The 22,004-nt window shown below is 44.5% G+C and overlaps 1 protein-coding gene across 2 annotated transcripts in view; it reads right to left on the bottom strand.

Moving 5' to 3' along the window:
* Nucleotides 1-22,004, bottom strand: part of CFAP57 (cilia and flagella associated protein 57) — a 157,040-nt gene that overhangs the window by 89,927 nt on the left and 45,109 nt on the right. For both annotated transcript variants that reach the window (XM_032777682.2, XM_032777685.2), the window contains exons 6-7: nt 13,232-13,384; nt 12,107-12,246 (exon numbers count right to left, since the gene is read on the bottom strand). In XM_032777682.2, coding sequence (XP_032633573.1) covers nt 12,107-12,246; nt 13,232-13,384 — 293 coding nt within the window. The remainder of the gene's footprint in view (nt 1-12,106; nt 12,247-13,231; nt 13,385-22,004) is intronic.

Below are 22,004 nucleotides of genomic sequence, written 5' to 3'. Positions count from 1 at the left end.
GCAGGCAGTGCAGACTGCAGCTGCCTGCTTGCATTAGTGGTAAGAGACAAAAGATATTCACCATATCTATTCTCTACAGGCTGCATGTGCTTCCTGTTTGCTCTGGGTGCAATTTCAGGTGTGGAGTTAAATGTATGGTGCTTGGGACTGGGCATTCTTGACTTCAGGACTCGCTCCTCACATTGGTCTTTCACAGACTGCCTGCATTAGGGCAGGATAGAAGATTGATGTATTTACTCATGCTTCTGTTTGTGGGGGTGACTGTGCAGATGATGTGGCATTATTTCAGAAAAGGAATTAATTTCATTTGATCTGGTTAATGAACTGATTATTCATTCAAATTCACAGAGCTGGTCAGACTAGTATATTTACAAGTAATTTATAATAGGAATGACCCCTTCTGGTGCTCATACAGCCATTGGTGTTCTGCTAATATTTTCTCACAAAAATTTTCTTTTCTGCCTGTGAAAATTTTCATTAAATTACATGCAAAAAAATAAGTTAAAAGAACATTTTAATGTTGCAAAATCAAGCAATGAAAAAATTAGGAAAAGCCAGAATTAAGATTGCCTGTCCAACCTTAATTTCACCCTCTTGTGTGTACACATTATGGTGGAGTCTTTAATTACATTATCACATACTACTTTTTTCACAGTAAACCTGCCTTATTCAGTACACAGAATGGACGGCGCTCACTTAATGAGCAGTTATTCAATATTTTGTTTTCTCCTTGATCAATGTGTGGCCTCTTTCCTTATTTGCTGCACATGACTCAAACTTTGCTCTGAAGACAGAATTACTGATTTCCTCACTAATTTTTCTATGATGCTCATTATTATAGTATCTGAGTGCTTCATAAACATTAATTTATGTTCACAAGTTCCCACATTAGATGAGTGGGTATTATTATGCCCATTTTACAGATGGAGATACTGAGACATAGTGAGATTATGGTGAAAAGTATTCACTAATTTAAGACATAAGTACACAAGAATGGCATACTGGATCAGATTAATGGTCCATCTAGCCCAGTACCACATCTACCGACACTTGCCAGCCCCAGATGCTTCAGAGAGAGTGAACAGAACAAGGCAATTTTTCAAGTGATCCATCCCCAGCTGTCCAGTCCCAGCATCTGGCTGTCAGAAGTTTAGGGACACTCAAAGCATGGGTCTGAATCCCTGACCATTGCAGCTGATCCCCATTGATGGACTTGTTCTCCTTGAACTTATCAAATTCTTTTTTGAGCCCAGTTATATTTTTGGCCTTCATCACATCCCCTGGCAATGAGTTCCACAGATTGACTGTGTGTTGTGTGAAGAAGTGTTTCCTTATGTTTGTTTTAAACCTGCTACCCACTAATTTCATCAGGCAATCCCTGGTTTTGTGTTATGTGAAGGGGCAAATACCACTTTGCTATTTTCTCCACACCATTCATGATTTTATAGACCTCTATCATATCCCCCGTTAGTCGTCTTTTTTCTAAGATGAACAGTCTCAGACTTTTTAATCTTTCTTCATATGGAAGCTGTTCCATATGCCTAATAATTTTTGTTGCTCATCTCTGTACCTTTTCCAATTCTATATATCTTTTTTGAGCTGGGGCAACTCGAACTATACACAGTATTCAAGTTGTGGGCGTACCAGGGATTTACATAGAGGCATTATATTTTCTGTTTCATTATCTCTTTCTTTCCTAATGGTTCCTAATATTCTGTTAACTTCTGCCCCTTTTCCCCAAGTTTGACTTCTTCTGTGTCTATCTCAGTCCCGTCTCTACCTCACTGTTGGTTCCTCATATCATCCCACTCTCCTCACCTAGCCAGTCCCAGTCTCTATTCCTAAGGCTTCTGATCCTAGTTCAAATTCTTTTCTTGGCAGTCAGTCCCAGTCCTCCACCCTTCCCACCTGGTTCCTTGTTCCCAGTTTCCTGGCCCAGTCAACCCCAGTTCCCTCCCCAACTCCACAATCTGTCTCTTTCCCTGCCCAGCTCCAGCCTCTCCCTCCACTCCCACAACATTTCCTGTCCCCACTGGCTCCCAGGCTTCCTATCAAGTCTCAGTGTTCTCACTTCCCGTACCTATTTTTCTCAGTATCTTTGCCCAGACAAAAAACGGTTACTTCCCTTCTCGTAACTGTTGTTTTTGAGATGTGTTACTCATGCCATTCCAATTAGATGTGCGCACACGGCGTGCATGGCAGCTGGAAAGTGTTCCCCCTAACAGTATCCATTGGGTTGGCTAAGGCGCCTGGTGGAGTTGTGCCTTTATGGCACTCTGCCGACCCGCCACCCCCTCAGTTCCTTTTTGCTGGCTGCTCCTACAGAGGGGTGGAAGGGTGGGTATTGGAATGAACATGAACAAAACACATCTCGAAGAACAGTTATGAGAAGGTAAGTAACCGTTTTTTCTTCTTCGAGTGCTTGTTCATGTAAATTCCAATTAGGTGATTACCAAGCCCAAGTTTTGGAGGTGGGGTTGGAGTTCAAAGGTTCCCTGACTGTAGCACCGCTCTACCAAAGGCTGCATCATCTCTGGACTGCTGGGTAATAGCATAATGCGAGGTGAAGGTATGTATTGATGACCACATTGCAGCTCTGCAGATTTCCTACGTCGGAACTTGGGCCAGGAATGCCGCTGATTATGCCTGCACCCTCGTGGAGTGCACTGTAAGCAGAGTGGGAAGTATCTTCGCCAGTCGTAGCATGCCTGGATGCAGGACATGATCCAAGACGAGATCCTTTGGGAGGAGACTGGAAGCCCCTTCATTCTGTCTGTGACAAACAGCTGAATGGATTTCCAGAATGGTTTTGTTCATCAATGTAGAAGGCTAATGCCCTGTGAACATCCAAAGAGTGCAGTTTTTGTTCCCTGCTGCTTGAGTGTGGCTTAGGATAGAAAACTGGGAGAAAGATGTTCTGGTTAATGTGGAACTGGGAGACAACCTTTAGGACAGAATGCTGGATGAGGTCTGAGCTGAACATTGTTCTTACAGAACACTGTGTACGGAGGTTCAGAAGTTCGTGCCTTGAGCTCTGACACTCCCCTGGCCGATGTTATCGCTACCAGGAATGCCACCTTGTGATACAGCAAGGAACATGTCGCCAGCAGTTCAAAGCGTGTCCCCATCAGGCTGGAAAGGACCAGATTATGGTCCCAGGCTGGGACCGGCTGTTGTACATGAGGGTAGAGTCTGTCGAGACTGTCATAAATAGATAGCTAAGGGTTAATGTTTCTTTCACCTGTAAAGGGTTAACAAAGAGAACCAAACACCTGACCAGAGGACCAATCAGGAAACCGGATTTTTCAAAGCTCAGGGGAGGGAATGTTTGGGTCTTTGTCTTTGTTGGCTTAGCTCTCTGCAGGAGATTTCTTTCTTTCTTTTTATCTCAAGCTTCTAACCTTCAGTCAAAGTTTGTAAGTACAGAAGTTAAAAACCATAGCCTGTTATTGTTTTTTTGATTCATTGAAAGTTTGCTGGAATAGATTCTCTTTTGAATTAAGTGTATTCAAGAAATAGCCCTGTGGTTTGGTCACCTAATAGCAGAGATTCAATTTTTATGCTTTTTTTTCTTTTCTATATAAAGTTTTCTTTTTAAGACTTGTTGAGATTTTTCTCTTGGTGGGCTAAGGAAGCGAAGGGGAGGGAATTCATCTAATTGTGTTAGATCTCGGAGGGACGCTGCTCACAGCACCAGGGAACTTGGTGGGAGGGGAGAGAGATCGAATAGTTCTGTTCACTTGTATTTGGTTGTCTCTTTTGGAAGACAAGGAGACATGCTATCTTGGTATTGTGATGTAAGGATGGGGCCTCAGTAGACTCTCAGGTTAGCCCAGAGAGGGAAAGTCTGGGGGAGGAGAGGGGGAAGGGAAGGTGGGTTTTATTCCCTTTTGTGTAAGGGACTCAGGGCTTTCTTGAGTCTTGGGGTTCCCCAGGGGAGTTTGGAACAGGGAGCCAAAACCCTGGAATTTTTGGCTGGCGGCAGCGAGATCAAATCTGAGCTGGTAATTAAGCTTAGAGGGATTCATGCAGGCACCCAGATTTCTGGACGCTAAGGTCCAGATTTGGGAATGCTTATGATAGAGACCCCTTAGGAAATGATTCACCATCAGGTTGACTGACCCTGACCCAAAGACTGACAGACCCTGCAAGCCTGGATGGAAGCCCAAGATAGCGGCCAGGTGGACTTTTACTGACAACAGGATAAGCCCTTGCTGTTTGAGGTGGAGAAAGTAGTCCAATATGACAGGTGTGGATGTTAAAGACCAAATTGAGAATCTCTTCTATTTGACCAGGTAGGTAGCCCTAGTGGAAGGTTTCCTACTAGCAAGGAGGACTTGTCTGACTGAGTCCTAACAGGTGAGCGCTGTCGGATTCAGCCACAGAGCTTCTATGTTGTGAAGTATAACGATTCGAGGTTTGGATGCTGGAGACGGTTGTGATCCTAAGTTATCAAGTCTAGGAAGAACGGTAAGGTGATTGGGCTTCCATAAACATTTCCAGAAGAGAGGTGTATCAGTGCTGATGGGGCCAGGCTGGAGCTATCAATATCACTGAGGCCTCATCCCTCCAAACTTTGAGGAGCACTTTGTGAACGGGAGGTATGGGAGGAAACGAGTACAGGAGGTGTCCCTTCCAGGGCAGGAGGAACGCGTCCGTGATGGAGCCCGGGCTGTGATTCAGAAAGGCGCAAAACTGCTGGCACTTCCTGTTGCGTCATGTGGCAAATAAGTCTATCTGGGGAAACCCCCACTGTTGGAAGATAGTGTTTGCGACGTCCAGGCATAGGGACTGCTCGTGGCTGTGAAAGGATCTGCTGAGATAGTCCACCAGCTCGTTCTGTACTCTGAGGAGGTACAATGCTCCAGGTGTATTGAGTGAGCTATGCAAAAGTTCCTTAGTCTGAGGGCTTCCTGGCACATGAGAGAGGAGTGTGCACACCCTTGTCTGTTTATATAAAACATTACTATAGTATTGTCCATCATGACCAATATACGTTTCCCTTCCAGAGGAACTTGGAACGTTTGGCATGCTAGACGGACCGCTCTCAGCTCCCTGATGTTGATGTGAAGGGAGAGCTCTGCCTGAGACCAGAGGCCTTGTGTCCTGAGGTCTCCCAAGTGTGCACCTCTCCCCAACACTGATGCGTCCATCACCAGCAAGAGGGCTGGCTGTGGTCTGGTGAAGAGAATCCCTGCACACACTGCCTGAGGTTGAGCCATCACAGGAGGGAGTCAAAATCAGGATGAGGTACAGTGAGGATCTTGTCTAGACCATCCCAAACCGGTCGATACACTGAGGCCAGCCACGCCTGAAGAGGTTGGAGTCTCAGCCTGGTGTGGTGTACTACATAGGTACAAGCGGCCATGTGTCCCAGAAGCTTTAGGCAATTCCTTGCTGTGGAAGTAGGGAACTGTCTGAGGCTTCGAATGATGTCGCCCAAGGACCAGAATCACGATTTCGGGAGGTACGCACTGGCCTATGTAGAGTCCAATATCGCTCTTATAAACTCTATCCGCTGCATGGGGAATAAGGTTGACTTTTGCACATTCAGAAAGAGGCCCAGGTCATCGAAAGTAGCTCTTGTGAAGCTCACTTGTGCCTCCACTTGTGCCCTGGAGCGGCCCTGGATTAGCAGGGTCATTGAGTTCCATAAACACTTGCACACAATGGTTGCATAGGAACACAGCCATGACTGCCATGCACTTGGTAAACACTTGAGGATCTGCTGACAGATTGAACAGTAGGACTGTGAACTGGTAATGATTGTGGTTCGCCACAAATCTGAGGTACCTTCTGTGGGAAGGCATGACTGAAATATGAAAATAAGTGTCCTTCAACTCGAGGGCAGCATACCAGTCCCCTGGATGAGGCCCTAGCTACAAGTGGGTCCTGTTCCCTGCCCTCAGAGCTGAGGGGATCTTGGGTGCTCGATGTTCTGGTGCAGCCCCAGGTGCCAGAATTGGCGCAGTCGATGCCAACTATGTCGGTGCCAGCGTGGTCGATGTGGATGCTAGTATCAGAGTTGGTGGTGTCAGTGCCGAGTGCGTCAATGCCAGGTGTGTTGGTGTTGAATGCGTCAATGCCAGGTGTGTCGGTGCCAGTGTGGTTGGGTTGGTGCTGTGCGGTAATACCCTGGTCATGCTGGGACAGGGGAGGAGCAAAGGTGGCTGATGCCATAGAAGCCAACCTCAAGTAGGACTGTAAAGGCTGATTCCCCATTCTGGTACTTCGAGTGCAGAAGGTGGCGGACTGCAAGGACTCTAAAAATTAATACTTGCCACTTCAGGCTTGTATTAAACTCCCAAGTTTACAGCTTTTCTCTGACCTTGGATTGGTAGATGCTGCCACCATCCAAGTGCAAAACCCTTCAAGAACCCAGGAAGGTGCACTTAGGAATTCCCTCCTGTGGGGTACTCTCAAGCCCTTTCACCCCGCCTCCGGGGAAGAGCTGAGAAAGAAAGAAAGAAAGAAAGAAAGAAAGAAAAGGAAATCAGCTGTTGCCACCAGCTAATTAAATATGTGTACAAACCTCTTAAGGCACAAAAATCCAGGTCTCTGGGCTTTCTTACAAGGTCCAGCAGAAAATACATCTGGGAACTTAGGCTTTTGCTAGATTAAAAAAAAAAACTACAAGAATTAAGCATCAAGAATAGACCTCTTGAGGTCCAGCTTAAAGATTACAAGCAAAACAAAAGCACTTGGGGTTAGCACAGAGGAATCCACAAGCCATAAAGAAATAGAAGGGATAAAGCTGATCACGTCTTTCTAGACATTTCTTGACCTACTTTCAAATCTGGGATTTTAGATTAGTAGTTTCTACGTATGATACTGATGATTTTTCATACCTGGCCCAAGCTTCTCACAGCATAACTGCTCCCTGTCTGCCTCTCCCTGAGAACAACAGACAGACAAAAGGGGAGTCTTGTTTCAATTTTAAAAAGTCCTAGCCTTCCCAATGTCTCTTTTGGCCAAGTGCCCACTCACTTTCTTTTACCTATGCATTGTAGTGAGACTTTTTAACCTTTTACAGGTAGAGCAATTAGAGAACAGCTACTAAGAGGGATTTTATAGCTACTGGCTGGCTGGGTGTCCATAAAAGGGAGTGACCTCTGCCTTAATTTATCACAAGGACTGTTGGCTCTGGCCCTGACGGAAAGCTCCAGAAAGGCCACTGAGCAGGGGACTGCCACTGACTCAGCCACAGTGCCGGCTGAAGGTGGTGTCTCCACCTGTTTGATCTGGAGCTCCTACTCTTCCTGGCTCTAGATTGAAAGGACTCCACTTCCGACTCCGAGAACCCCATATAGGAGGACCAAGGAGGAGCGGTGCCACTTGGTGCCGAAGAGCGGCTTCTAAGGCTAGGGGACAGGGTGGCTTCCCCATGGGCGTGCTTGTTGACGGGGATGGCGACCATTGCAGAATCATTGTTGATTTGACCCTGGATGGCAGCGGGGGTCTCATGGGTGCCACTGAGACCGACGTGGGTGTCCTGTCCCGTCTCAGAGGGGAGGGCAGTGCTGTGAGGGTGATAAGGTCTCTCGCTGCCTCGAATGCCTCCGGCGTGGATGACATCTGTATATCATGGCCCTTGCTGACTGGTGAAAGATGGGGGCCCAGACTTGACTGGTCACGTGTAAGGGCAGGAGTTGACGTGATCCTTGAAGCTGAGGCCGAAGTTGCATAGCCTGATGCAGGTCTCACGGTTGCGGGCTCCATTTGCACCAGTCTGGGTGTAGGGGAGCGACTCCTTTCGGGTCTCTTTTTCTTATGAGACACCGGTAAACGTGAGTGGTGCCGGCCCCTGTTCCGTCGGTGCCAAAGGTCTCTACTCAAGTCCTTCTTCTGCACTGATTCGTGCACTGGTGCTGCCAATGCACTCCACACTGATGATGAGGTGCTCAGGGTTGGATCTGCCGAACCAGGGTCTGATTGCGGACGGAGAGTTGCCTCCATGAGGATTAACTTGAAGAGCTGATCTCTCTCCTTCTGTGTCCTTGGATGGAAACTCCTGCAAATTTTGCAGCATTCTTTTTGATGAGCATCCCCCAAACATTTTCAACAAGAAGAATGGGGGTCGCTCTTGGGCATAAGCTTGCCACAAGCTGTACAGGGTTTAAAACCTGGAGACTGAGGCATGCCCCAGTACTGGGAAGAAAGTGTGTGGGGGGGAATCACCCACATGAAATGTATATATAAAAACTACTAACTACTACTAACTACTATGTAAACTAACTAACTATATACAAGAATGAAAATTCAACTGCTAGAGAGACGCTTATTGAAGCAAGAGAAATGAGTGTTCTGGCTAACCGTTACAGGGGTAAGAAGGAACTGAGGGGGCGACAGGTCGGCAGGGCTCTATATCCAGCGCCATAAAGACGCGACCCCAGGGCGTGCCTGAGCTGACCCAACTGATACTGCTAGGGGAAAAACTTTTTGGCTGCCGTGCACGAGGTGCCGTGCACCTAATTGGACTTGACATGAACAATCACTCAAAGAAGAATCGTAGTTCTTCCCCACATACTGATTCCTTGTCTGGATCTTCTCCTCTCCCATCATGCCCTTCTCCCCATTCCACTGGTTCCCAGTCCCCTCCCCAACTCCTCATCCAATCTCAGTTTCCTCCATCCAGTCTCTGTCTCCCCCACCTCAACCTCCCTTGCTTCTATACTTAGTCTCTACCTCCCTGCCATCTTCCAGTCCCAGTCTCCACTACCTAGGCTCCTTGTCATCATCTACTCCCCTGACCTTTCCATGCAACTCTATAGGTCTGGCTCTTATCCCTTTGCATTTGAAGCTCACTCCCTTCTCTTTCACACTGCCTAGATGCCAGCCAGGGTGTCACTGAGAGCACAGGAGAGACAAGCACCCTGAATTCAGGGCCAGTGCCCAGCTCTACCATGCAGTAGCTGGAAGCTATGACAGAGAGTCTGGCTTCACCCCTGTAGCCCTGGGCTAAATGGAATATGCACATTTTCTCTGTGGGGATGGTACATGTGTAGTCTGGACAGTGCTAGGAGCTGAGAGAGGCTTGAGTATGCTCAGTGAGCATGGAATCTTCAGAGATTTTATCTGTTAAGCTCTAGCAAGTCTGAACATGTGCAAACTGTGATTTTTCAGGGGTTTAGAACTTGGCCAAATCTGGGCAAATTTTCACTGGGATGACAGAAGACACAGCCCCGACAGTGCCAAATTTCAAGTCCTTGTTCCAAGGCATGGGATTACTGGAGCTTTCCAAAGAAAAGATTGCCAGAATGTTTTTAACACTGAAAAACAACATTTTATCTAGCCTTATTCTCAGAAACACCTGAACCATGTAGCTGAAATATTTTGAAAAATTTGTCTTTAAATGGACATGTAGCATAGAAAATTTCAGCTAGAGCAGTTAGTTTGGGAAAGTTATAATTAACTGAAAACAGGGTCTTATAATGGGAAGTGCTAAGCATTCTTGATAATAGGCATTGCCTGTATCCCGTCTATAATACATTGTTTTTTCATAACCGTATGCAACGCCATTTGGCAAATAAACTTATATTAGGATCATTTTCTGGAAATTATCATATAATTAGAGTCTGTATTAAAACTCAAACACAACGGGGTAGAGTTAAGCTTTCATAGCTTGCAAGGTCAGATCATTTAGTTTGACCTCCTGTGTAACACAGGCCTGAGAACATCCCCAAAGTAATTCCTAGAGTATATCTTTTAGAAAAATATCCAATCTTGATTTAAAAATTGGCAGGAGTGGAAAATCCACCACAACCCTTGGTAAATTGTTCCAACGGTTAATCATTCTCATTGTTAAAAATGCATGCCTTATTTCAGTCTGAATTTGTCTATCTTCAGCTTCCAGCCAAAAAGAACAGGAGTATTTGTGGCACCTTAGAGACTAACAAATTTATTTGAATATAAGCTTTCGTGGGCTACAGCCCACTTCATCGTACGCATATAATGGAACATATAGTGAGGAGATATATATACATACAGAGAACATGAAAAGGTGGGAGTTGCCCAACCAACTCTAAGAGGTAATTAATTAAGATGAAATGTTGCCAGCAGGAGAAAAAACAACTTTTGTAGTGATAATCAAGATAGTGCATTTAAGACAGTTTGACAAGAAGCTGTGAGGATACTTAACATGGGGGAAATAGATTCAATGTGTGTAAGGGCTCAGCCATTCACAGTCTCTATTTAAGCCTAAATGAATAGTATCTAGTTTGCATATCAATTCAAGTTCAGCAGTTTCTCGTTGAAGTCTGTTTTTGAAGCTTTTCTGTTGCAAAATTGCCACCTTTAAATCTGTTATTGAATGGCCAGAGAGGTTGAAGTGTTCTCCTACTGATTCCAGCCAGTGAACATCCTTCTTGAATCATGGGCAACAGCACTGGACACAGGATTCCAACAGTAGTTGCACCAGTGCCAAAGACAGAGGTAAAATAACCTCACTACTCTTACTCAAGATTCCACTGTTTAGGTATCCAAGGATCCCATTAGCTCTTTTGGCCACAGCCTCACACTGGGAGCTCATGTTCAGCTGATTATACACCACGACCCCAAACTCTTTTTTAGAGTTGCCACTTCCCAGGATAGCGTTCCCCTCCTGTAAGTATGGCCTATATTCTTTGTTCCTAGATGTATACATTTCTACGTAGCTGTAGTAAAATGCATATTGTTTGTTTGTGCCCAGCTTACCAAGTGGATTGTTATCTGAGTCAGTGACCTGTCCTGGTCATTATTTATCACTTGCCCAATCTGTGAGTCATCTGCAAACTTTATCAGTGATGATTTTGTTTTCTTCCAGGTCATTGCATGGATCACTTGAATACTTACATTTCCTAACATTTGAGCACTTCATTTTGCAACCTCAATGCTCTTTTAACGTAGCTTTCTGTATGGAATTGGTATTTATTCCACAGTGGTGGTGATATCCATGTGATAAATTATATTACCATGCATCTTTGACTACCTCTCTTGCACTCTGCCCACTAATCCATTTCCACCAGGACTATTTCAAATATTTCAGTTCTGTAGGCAGGCTCAAACAGATGCCATTTTTAAAAAAAGACTGTCACAAAAGCATCTCCTTTCTTTCTGCCACCCAACCCCTCTTCCACACTGAGAAATTTCCCCAGCAGTAGCTCAGAGTCAGAATTTTAGGTGAAAATACCCCTCACGGCTGCCAGGCTGTTCAGAAAAGTCCTGGTACTAAAATGGGCACGATATCATTTGGGGCACAAAAGCAACTCCAGGAATGGACTCTTCTCTATACAGAAGAGCTAGTTTGTTAATTTAAACAGCTGCGGGTGAAACACTGAACTGGAATGACAGTAAAGTTATTTTCTCATCTTCTGAAAGGAGTAGTGCCCAAGGCACCTCAATGGTAGTCTTTACTGAATTTCCCCTAAAATTACACTGATCTGAGGATTGCAGTCTTGTTGTAAGTAAGTATAAAGAAGTGTTGGTCTAATCAGAGGTATTACCTCACCCACCTTGCCTCAATGATCTCAGGTATAGTAAGAGCAATATTAAAATCCTGGCCCAGTGACAGATTTCAAGTCTTATATCTTGCAAGCCATCAGACCATAAATGGTTGCAATATCTCACTGGAGAGCTGGAAATCCCTGTTTCCAGCAGCGTAAAGCATTTATTTCTAGCAGATTTTTTATACAGAATTATTTAAGACCATTTGTAGAATGTTCTGAAATGTATTCGTTATTTTTCTCCCCCTTTGAGGCCTGAAGAGTTAGACAGGCTCAAGGTACTAACATACAGTAGCCTTTTGTGAGATGTACAAAAAACAGTAATTTTTTTAAAAAACAAAAAAAGCTGTCTGAGCATTTCTAATATTATTTTTGGGAAATCTGTGGCATATATGCAATACATGATGGCATGGTATGGTATCAAGGTCTTAGTGATTATTGGTACTTGTTTTGAATGTATTGCAAATCTAGGCTGATCCCAAACTACTGCCAGTAAGGCCATTCTTATCCCATACCATACAGTGACACCACCAAAAACAGACATGCACATGCTAAGACATCTGTAGTTGTCCATTACAGGAGACTTACAAAGACAGAAAGCAGTGAAAACAAAGATGGTTCTTTACTTGGTTTCATAGTTCCAGATGCGTACAGATCTGTCCAGGGAACAAGTAGCAACGAGGGGTTTACGGATACAGGTGTCCAGTCCAGTGATGGCAGCAGAATGTAATGGGAAATTCAGATACTCAAAGTGAGCTGGTTCCCCCTAGAGAAGTGTCACAAATAATTAAACACTCCGAAAAAAATCATATTGGCTTAAACTGATCAAGAGACAGTAAGTAAAGGAAAATGATAAACCTCAATGCATGGAATTGGGGAGAGGTATCTTGTGTGGTACTAGACTAGAAATGCACCAGAAATTTAAAATAGGGAAGAATGGTGTTAGGTACAGTCTTATTTGGCATCTTTATGACTGATATGGAAGAATGATGGGATTCAGATACAGTACTATATTGTGAAGACTTGTGCATATCAGCAAGAACAGAAAAATAATGCACAAGGACCTAAAGAGACATGAACAATAACAAAAATGAGAACTGACCTGGAAGATGGCAGTTAATACATATAAGGAAAAATAATCTGAAAAGCAGATACTGAATGGGAAGTAGAAACCTGGAAAGCAAATTAGATAGGAGTTTGCAGTGTGATATAGCTGGGGGCTGGGGGTGAGGAGAGAAGTCGTCACTGAGGTTTTGGGCTGCATCATGGAGCAGTCCCTGTTTGTACAGATGCTCCAGTATGACTCACCTGGAAAAAGTATTTAATTCCATCTAGGCATTTATACAAAACAATGACAGTTCTGTCCTTAATTAGCTTGTAAAAGTTCTTTAGTGCAGGAACTATCTTCAACTGCATGTTTGTGCCCCACACAATGGGATTCTGATTTTGACTAGGACTTCTATCTGCTACCATAATATGAAAACTCTACTTCCAAATATAATAATAATATGACAGATTCTCAGCTTTAACATTGAATTAAAGATTAATACATATTAAATTTATTAAACATATACACAGAGAGCTTCTCTGCACTACAAGGATGGGATGGGATGGGATAGGACGGGTTCAGCATCTCACAGGTGGATTTTACAAAAACCTTCCACAGAAAGTGACACTGGAAACCAACTGCCTTGCTCATATATCGCTTACTGAGTGTTGTGCTAAAGGAATGGTGATCAAATTGAACTTACCTTAATTATCTCAGTTGAGGACATGGTAAAGATGTAGAGCTGATTTTTACTGGTGCTAATGAGCAGCGTTTCCTCTGAGGGGCTAAAACACATGCACATAACATCCTGCTTGTCTGACTGATTTGGGTCACTGCTGCGCTGATCCTGGGGAATCTACACAGCAAACCAGTCCCATTAGACTATTTCAAATCTCAGTTCTCCACATAGCAACCCACATTTGCAATGTAATTCTGCTTTGTAGGGATATGCTTAGATATCAATTGACTCTAAAGAAGTAGGTGCCTTACCTACACAAAAACAGCAATGCAGACAAGGTGACCCAGGTGGAATTTTCCATCTTTAATAGCTATAATTTAGGAACACCTTTTCAACATTTGTGTTAATATACGTATCACATACAAAAAATGGCAACAAAAGAACACTAAGCAAAGTCAAGCACTCCAGTTAGGAAATGGCAGAATTAAAGTTGTCCATGAAAGAACGGTTCCTTACCTTACAGTACTTGTGTTCTTTGAGATGGGTTTTCCACAGAGACTCCAGTCCTAATGATCATGTGTCCCATGTGCATAGATCCTTTTGGCCAGCAGTGACCACTGGGGCTGCACCTCTGCCCTAGTTCTCCTAGTGCTCCCCTACCCAAGGGTATAAAGAGCAGAGTGGGCACAACCAGCTCCTTCACCACTACAGAATACAAGAGGGGTAGGACTCTGTAGTAGGGGGAAAGAAGGCAGGTCATGGAATCCATGCGGACAATATATCTCAAAGAATAACAGTTACTGTAAGGTAAGTAACCATTTCGCCTTCGAACGATTGTCCACATGGATTCCACTCTTGGTGACTTACAAGCAGTCATCAGTTTGCTTGAAGGTGGTGTGATGCTGGCAGGCCAGGTACCAGCTCCTGTCAAGACTGCAGGTATTAGCTAAGAAAAAACAGTTACTCATCTTCTCGTAACTGTTGTTCTTCGAGATGTGTTGTTCACGTCAATTCCAAACAGGTGTGTGTGCGCATGCACGGCAGCCGGAAGTTTTTCCCCTAGCAATATCCGTCAGTCCCCCTGGAGTGGTGCCATCATGGCGCTCAATATAGGGCCCTACTGACCCATTTCAGTTCCTTCTTGCGGCTACCCCCAACAGAGGAGTAGGTGGGTGGATATTGGAATGGACATGAACAACGCATCTCAAAGAGCAGCTACGAGAAGATGAGTAACCATTTTTTCTCCTTCGAGTGCTTGTGCATGTCAATTCCAATCAGGTGACTCCCAAGCCTAAGTTTAGGAGCAGAGCCGGAGCTGTCTACTGATCAGAGCACTGCTCTACCAAAGGCTGCATTGTCTCTGGCCTGTTGGGTAATTGTGTAATGTGCAGTGAAAGTAAGTATGGAGGACCATGTCGCCACTCTGCATATTTCCTGGGTCGGAACTTGCACTGGGAAAGCTGCTGAAGAAGCCTGCACCCTAGTGGAGTGCACTGTGAGCAGAGGGGCTGGCACCTCTGCCAGGTTATAGCATTCATGGATGCAGGACATGATCTACGAGGAAATTCGTTGGGAGGAGACTGGAAGACCCTTCATCCTGTCTGCCACAGCCACAAACAGTTGAATGGACTTCCTAAATGGTTTTGATCTTTCAATGTAAAAGGCTAGCGCTCAGCAGACATCCAATGAGTGAAGCCTCTGCTTCCTGCTGTTCGAGTGCAGCTTAGGAAAGAACAGTGGGAGGAAGATGTCCTGTTTGATGTGAAACTGGGAGACAACCTTTGGGAGGAAAGCTGGATGTGGCCTGAGCTGAACCTTGTCCTTATAGAAGACAGTGAAGGTCCAGGTAGGGACCATCGAACTGTGGAGGTGAATGTGTTATTATGCAAGTGGTGTCAGAGTGACGGCTTTGGATTCTTTGATGATGGGATGTTGATCCGGGAAGAAGGATTGCTAGGAAGAGATGGGATCCACCTAACAAAGAGAGGGAAGAGCATCTTGGACTGAGGAGGAGATGGACATAGGAAACGGAAGTGTTGAGAGTCTCTGGGTTAGGCTAAAAGGGGTAAAAAACAAGGGTGATGTCATGCTAGGAGTCTACTAAGGCCACCTGAAGGGGAGAGGGGATTGAGGTTTTTTTTAAACAACTAACAAATCTTCCAAGCCCAGATTGTGGCGATGGGGGACTTACTAGAGATATATGTTTGGAAAATACATACCGCGGGGCACAAACCCATCAGTTCTGGACTGCATTGAGAAACTTTTATTCAAGATTGAAAACGCTAATGGGGAAGCTGTCTGATTGATTTTAATACATAGGCGGAACCATTGAGAATTTGAGTAGAAGCACTTGGTGAAGTGATCATAAGACTATGAGTTCGCAATTCTAAGGAAAGTTGAAGGATACGCAATATGAGGCTGGTTAGGAAGGTGGGATTTTGGAAAGCTCAGATTTCATTAGTAATGGTCCATGGGATCAGGACTGAGGGGAAAAACCAACTGGGAGCGTTGGCGTTTTTCAAAGGGAACTATTAAGGGCAAAAGCAACATATTCCGATGGGTAGGAAAATGAAATGTGCAAACGACCACCTGGTTAACACGAGTCTTGACGTTGATTTTAAATAAAGAGGTATACAAAAATGGAACAGGACAGTTGCAAGGTGGAAATAGGCAACAAACAGGATGCAGGGGCAAGATTAGAAGAAAAAAAAAAAGAAATAATAGCGGGAAGCCAAATGGCTAAACTGTACAGGATAAAGGAAACAAGAGAGATTTTTACACTACATTAGAGCAAGGGAGACCAGAAGTGGGGTCACTGCTAGTGCAGGATGAGACGAGTTACAAAACTTGAAAAATTGTCAGGGATGCTTACATACTTCTTGTTCAGTCTTCCGAAAGGTGAGTGCGTAATAAGGAATATTATGGGAAGGTAGGTTGGAGATAAATAAAAAGACCAGTTAATCTTAGAAGTTAGATGCCTGCAGTTATCGGGCTGATAAATGCATCCTAGATATCAAGGACTAATAGAGGAGGTTCTAGCTTAGTATTATCTTTGGAAAGTATGGAGACGGGAGAATCCAGAAGACTGGAAGGCATTAGTTGCCAATCTACAAAAGGGAAATAAACAAGCAAAAAACAGACCATTGTTTTAACTTTTGTTTGCCAGGGAAGTAAATGGAGCATAATTAAAAGAAATTTCATCTGCAAACTTGAAGGTGGTAAGGTGAGGGAATGCCCGCATGGATTGTGTGAAGAACAAACATGTCAAAACAATTTGATGTTCTTGCAGGATAGAGCTTGTGAATAAGGAAAGCGGGGATGTGTCAACTTTAGTAAGGTATTTATTGGTTCGCCATATATTCTTATCCGCAACTAGGCATACATTTAGATGGGGGTTAACTATACGGTGGGTGCATAATGCTGGATACCGTCACAGAGAGTATAGTGGTCCATCCTGTGGAAAGATACAGTGCGTTGCAGGGGCTGTTTTGGGCCATCTCTGTCAGTATCTTATCAACGTTAGATGTGGCATAGAAAGTATGCTTATAAGTTTGCGGTGTCCAGCTGGGAGGTATTGCAACTGCTTTGGGTCGAGAGCATGGTCACAATTCAATTGATCTGGACAAATTGGAGACATGGTCTGAAGGTAAACGATGAAGTTTCAAAAAACACAAAATGCAGTGTTCTAGGAAGAAATCGTTTACACATACGAATGGGAAACCTAGAAGATTGGCAAAAGAGATCTAGGTCATATGTGAACCACGCTAATATGAGTCACAGGATTGATATTACTGTTGCAAAAAGCAACTGTTCTGGACGCATTACAGCAAGTGTTGTAAACAGACACGAGAATCATTCTTTGCACTGCATGAGGCTCAGTGAGTATTGTGTCCATTGGGCACGATTTCAAGAATTGGAGATGGAGGTCCAGGGAGGCACAGAATGATTAAAGTCTTGACACATCTTGAAGGAGCTGAAGATTGGGTTTGTTTGTGTAAAAGAGGCTGGAATGGGCTGGATGCAGTTTTCAGGTATCTAAAAGGGTTCATCAGGGGCGGGAGAAAACTTGTTCACTTAGCCTTAAGGACTAGAACAGAAGCAATGGGCTTCAACTGCAGCACGGGGATTTAGGTTGACAGTAGGAAAGTTCCTAATGTCAGGCCGTAGTTAACACTGGAATTTAATTGCTAGGAATGTTGAAATTCTCATCTTCTGGAGATATTTAAGAGTAGGTGAGCTAATTATCTATCAGATGGTCTAGACAGCTTATTTGCGTTGCCTGAGGGCAGAGGACTGGACTCGTGACTCTTGAGGTCCCTTCCCGTCCTAGAGTCTTGAATCTATTGAATAAAGTGCTCCCTTTGGAAGGAACAATGAGTCAATTACAGAATGGGAAGAGACGTGCTAGGAAGTATGGAAGAGATTAGGGAGTTGTGATGCCAGCTAATATGAGTCAACAATGTGATGCCCATGCAAAAAGCAACTTATTTGGATCGCCTTAACAGGTGTGTTGATAACAGGCCGAGAAGTTTCTTCCGTCACTCTGCACTGGTTAGGCCGCACTGATATTGTTCAGTTCTGGGCGCGCAATTTCAGAAAGAGGTGGAGAAATGGAGGGTCCGAAAGACACAAGATGATTAAGGTTTTGGTACTGACCTACAAGAAGCTTAAGAATTGGAGTTGTTTGTTTGGAAGAGAGACTGAGATGGACATGATAGAGGTTTCAGTACTTAAAGGGTTGTTATAAGGAAGGAGGAGAGAAACTTGTTCACCTTAGCTCTAGATTAGACAAAGTAATGGGCTAATGCAGCAATGGAGGTTTAGGTTTTGGAATTTGAAAAGTTCCCTAAACTGTCGGGTGGTTAAACACTGGATAAATTGACTAGGGAAGCTTTGACAATCGTCATCTCTGGAGATATTTAAGAGTAGGTTAGATAAATGTCTGTCAGAGATGGTCTAGACAGTATTTGGTCCTGCCATGAGGGCAGGAGACTGGACTTGATGACCTCTTGGGGTCCCTTCCAGTCCTAGAATCTATGAATCTATGATATCCTCCCTACTGCTTCCACAGATACCAGTGCCTGCCTTAAAAACACAAATAGGTATACCACATCCACCGCTTCTCCCTTACCCACAAGATTCTTTATCCTATCAAAGAAAGCTATCAGATTGGTGTGACATGATTTGTTCTTTACAAATTCATGCTGGCTATTCCCTATCACCTTACCACCTTCCAAGTGTCATATCCATAAAAGGAAGGTTGATGTGTGGGAACAACATCTCTTTCTACAGAAAGAATGGACACAAGCATAATAGGCTCCTTTCATTCCTTTGGCCTATTTGCAGCTTTAGATAAAGACATCAATTACGGCTCCCCACCTGGCTTTTAGCTGACCAAGCTTATTTTAGCAAAAAGCAAAGTTGTCTTTTGTTTGCACCACTTTTCTTACTTAATATTGTTCACTGTTTACTAGGCCTCTGGCCTCTTGACCATACTCTGGACTTTGGGCATGTAAAAAGAGTGGACTTATAATCTATACCAGGTTGTTACATAAACAGCACAAGGATTTTGGCCCTTCAAGGAAGGATAGGTCAGGAGGAAAGGTGGAGAAGTTGCAATGTATGTAAGAGTGGTATGATTGCTCAGAGCTCCACTATGAAACTGGAGAAAAGCCTGTTGAGAGTCTTCAGGTTAAGTTTAGCGGTGAGAGCAATACGGGTGACGTTGTGGTGGGCGTGTGATATAGACCACTGGATCAGAAGGATGAGGTAGACAAGGCTTTCTTCGGACAACTAAGTGAAGTTTCCAGATCACAGGCTGTGGTTCTAATGGAGGACTTCAATCACCCTGACATCTGCTGGGAGAGCAATACAGTAATGCAAAGACAATCCATGAAGTTTTTGGAGAGTGTTGGGGACAACTTCCTGGTACAAGTGCTGGAGAAACCAACTAAGGGCCGTGCTCATCTTGACCTACTGCTTACAAACAGGGAAGAATGGATAGGGGAAGTAGAAGTGGGTGGCAACCTAGACAGCAGTGACCATGAGATGGTTGAGTTCAGGATCCTGACAAAAGGAAGAAAGGAGAGTAGCAAAATACGGACTCTGGACTTCAGAAAAGCAGACTTAGTCTCCCTTAGGGAACTGATGGGCAGGATCCCCTGGGAGACTAATATGAGGGGGAAAGTAATCCAGGAGAGCTGGCTGTATTTTAAAGAAGCCTTATTGAGGGTGCAGGAACAAACCATCCCGATCTGCAGAAAGAATAGCAAGTATGGCAGATGACCAGCTTGGCTTAACAGTGAAATCTCCAGTGACCTTAAACTCAAAAAGGAAGCTTATAAGAAGTGGAAATTTGGACAGATGACTAGGGAGGAGTATAAAAATATTGATAGAGCATGCAGGGATGTAATCAGGAAGGCCAAGGCACAACTGGAGTTGTAGCTAGCAAGGGATGTGAAGGGTAACAAGAAGGGTTTCTACAGGTATGTTAGCAACAAGAAGGTGGTCAGGGAAAGTGTGGGACCCTTACTGAATGGGGGAGGCAACCTAGTCAGTGAATGATGTGGAAAGCTGAATACTCAATGGCTTTTTTTGCATCCGTCTTCACGGACAAGGTCAGCTCCAGACCTCTGCACGAGGCAACAGCTGGGAGAGAGGTGAGAGCCCTCAGTGGTAAGATAGGTTAGATTATGTTAGAAGCTGGACCTGACATCGCACGTGTCATCTAGATCAGGTGCTGGGAGTTGCTGATGTGATTTGCAGAGCTTGTATATCTTTGAAATTTAGTGGCCATCAGGGGCCCGATAATTGGAAAGGCAAATATATGCATATTTAAAAGAAAGTGAGAAAGAGAACCAGAAACTAGGCTGGTCGGTCTCACTCAGTCCTGGCACAATCGATGGAGCAGTCTTCAAGGAATCATTAGCAGATCCAAGCGAACCCTAACCTTTAAGCATTGAGGAGAGGAGGTAAAATAATAAAAACCAATCTCTAGAACTGGAAGGACTTGAGTCCAGCCCTCTTCACTGCAGGACATTCTGCCCCAGATCCATAAGTAGCCCTAGGATACTCACCTCTGGTGTTAGCGGCTAATTCAAACCACTGAGCTAGCTCCCACAGACAGTAATACGGAATTACACAGGGTAAATCATTGCCTCGACCACTTTGCTATGATGAGATAACTTGGCTCTGTGGATATGAGGAAAGCGGATTGTGTATATTCGCTGGACTTGCAAGTTTGAATCACTGTCTCCACTGTTCTTCTGGCCAGTGCTTAGGTATAGAATTGGATTGAAGGTTTATGATAAAGGGGGATGGGCTAGAAATGTTTTTAGGCTTGTCAGGTCGAAGGTAGCGACTCAAAGATGATGTCTAGCTGAGCAGCCGGTGATCAGCAGAGTGCGGAGGGTCGTGTGCGGCCCATGTTATGTTGTTCAACCTCTTTATAATGATCTCGGAGAGTGGATGAATTGGCGCTAGCAGGTTGCAGATACACTAAATAGACGAGGGAAGATATCCTGGAGGTACGGGATCATCCAGCGTGACTAGTACCAAGTAACATGGGATTGCCAAAGAATCGGAGGAGGTTCAACAAGGACATAGTGAAGAGTCCTGCCTAGGAAGGAAGGATCCATGGACCTGATGGCTAAACAGCAGTTCTGCGTAAGAAGACTGGGGATTACAGTGGACGAACAGATGGTTTGAGTAACGTGCCCCTTGTTGCGAGGACATGGCATTTGGGCTGTTTATGTAGACTTGCTTGCAGATCCGGGAAAGTGAGTATTCCCATCATATTCGGCATGGTGATGCCAACACTGATATTGCTCAGTTTGTCCCCACTACAGAAAGGTGTGGACAAATTGGAGAGAGTCCAACGGAGCAACGCAGAATGTTAGGGAGCGCACTGAACTTACGAGGAGAGTTGAGGACTGACGTTATTTATCTGCGAGAGCAGAGGTGAGGGATTTGATTAGCAGTCTTATTACTAAAGGGCAGTTCAACGAGGATGGAGCTAGGCGTTTCCGTAGTGGACCGTGACGAACAAGAGCATTGATCTCAGCTGCCGTGAGGGAGGTCTAGTTGATATAGGAACACTATTTCACTAGGGGTGGTAAGCATAAGAATGGTTCCCCGAGGGAAGTGGGTGGCGATCTTCATTGTAGATTTTATAAGCTGGCTGACAAACTGGCTTGGATGATTAGTTGTGTTTGTCCTGTCTCTGATTAGGGGTTGGACAGATGTCCTGATGCTCCCATCTTCTTCCACCCTAGTATTCTATTGATTCTAAGCAGTCCAGTTGTGGTATAGAGTGGTGTGAGGACGAATGATGCTGCACCGACGAGATGGAATCCTCTCACTTGGCAAGGTTTTTTTTTAGATAGTCCTGTGGAGGTTTCTACTGCCAGAATGAAGAACTTTTAACGGATGTTGAGCAGGGTAAAGCTCCATGGGGATCAGCACTGGAGCCTTCATGCTGTTGAGTGCACAAATCGAGGTTTGGTGTTTGGGAGCGGCCATATCCTCTGATACTAACTGGAGAGTGACAAGGTGGATGGGCTTCCGAGAATTCAGGAGAGATATTACCTTGTTGTGGGGCAGGCTGGAGTATCAATACCTAAGCCTTGTCCTTCCTTATCTTAAGGAACCTTGTGAACAGCAGGGATGGGCGGGAACCCGGTAGAAACGATGGCAAAGAGAACATTTTGTAGAGGAGCCTGGGCTCTCATTCACAGAAGCAACTTCTGGCACTTCTTTGTATGGCTAGCAGGTACCATCTGAGGAAAGCCCACGCATT

This window comes from Chelonoidis abingdonii, chromosome 7 (assembly GCF_003597395.2).
Source record: "Chelonoidis abingdonii isolate Lonesome George chromosome 7, CheloAbing_2.0, whole genome shotgun sequence".
Lineage (NCBI taxonomy): Eukaryota > Metazoa > Chordata > Testudines > Testudinidae > Chelonoidis > Chelonoidis abingdonii.
Note: the sequence above shows the minus strand (reverse complement) of the source record. Positions and strands in the feature narration are given on the sequence as shown.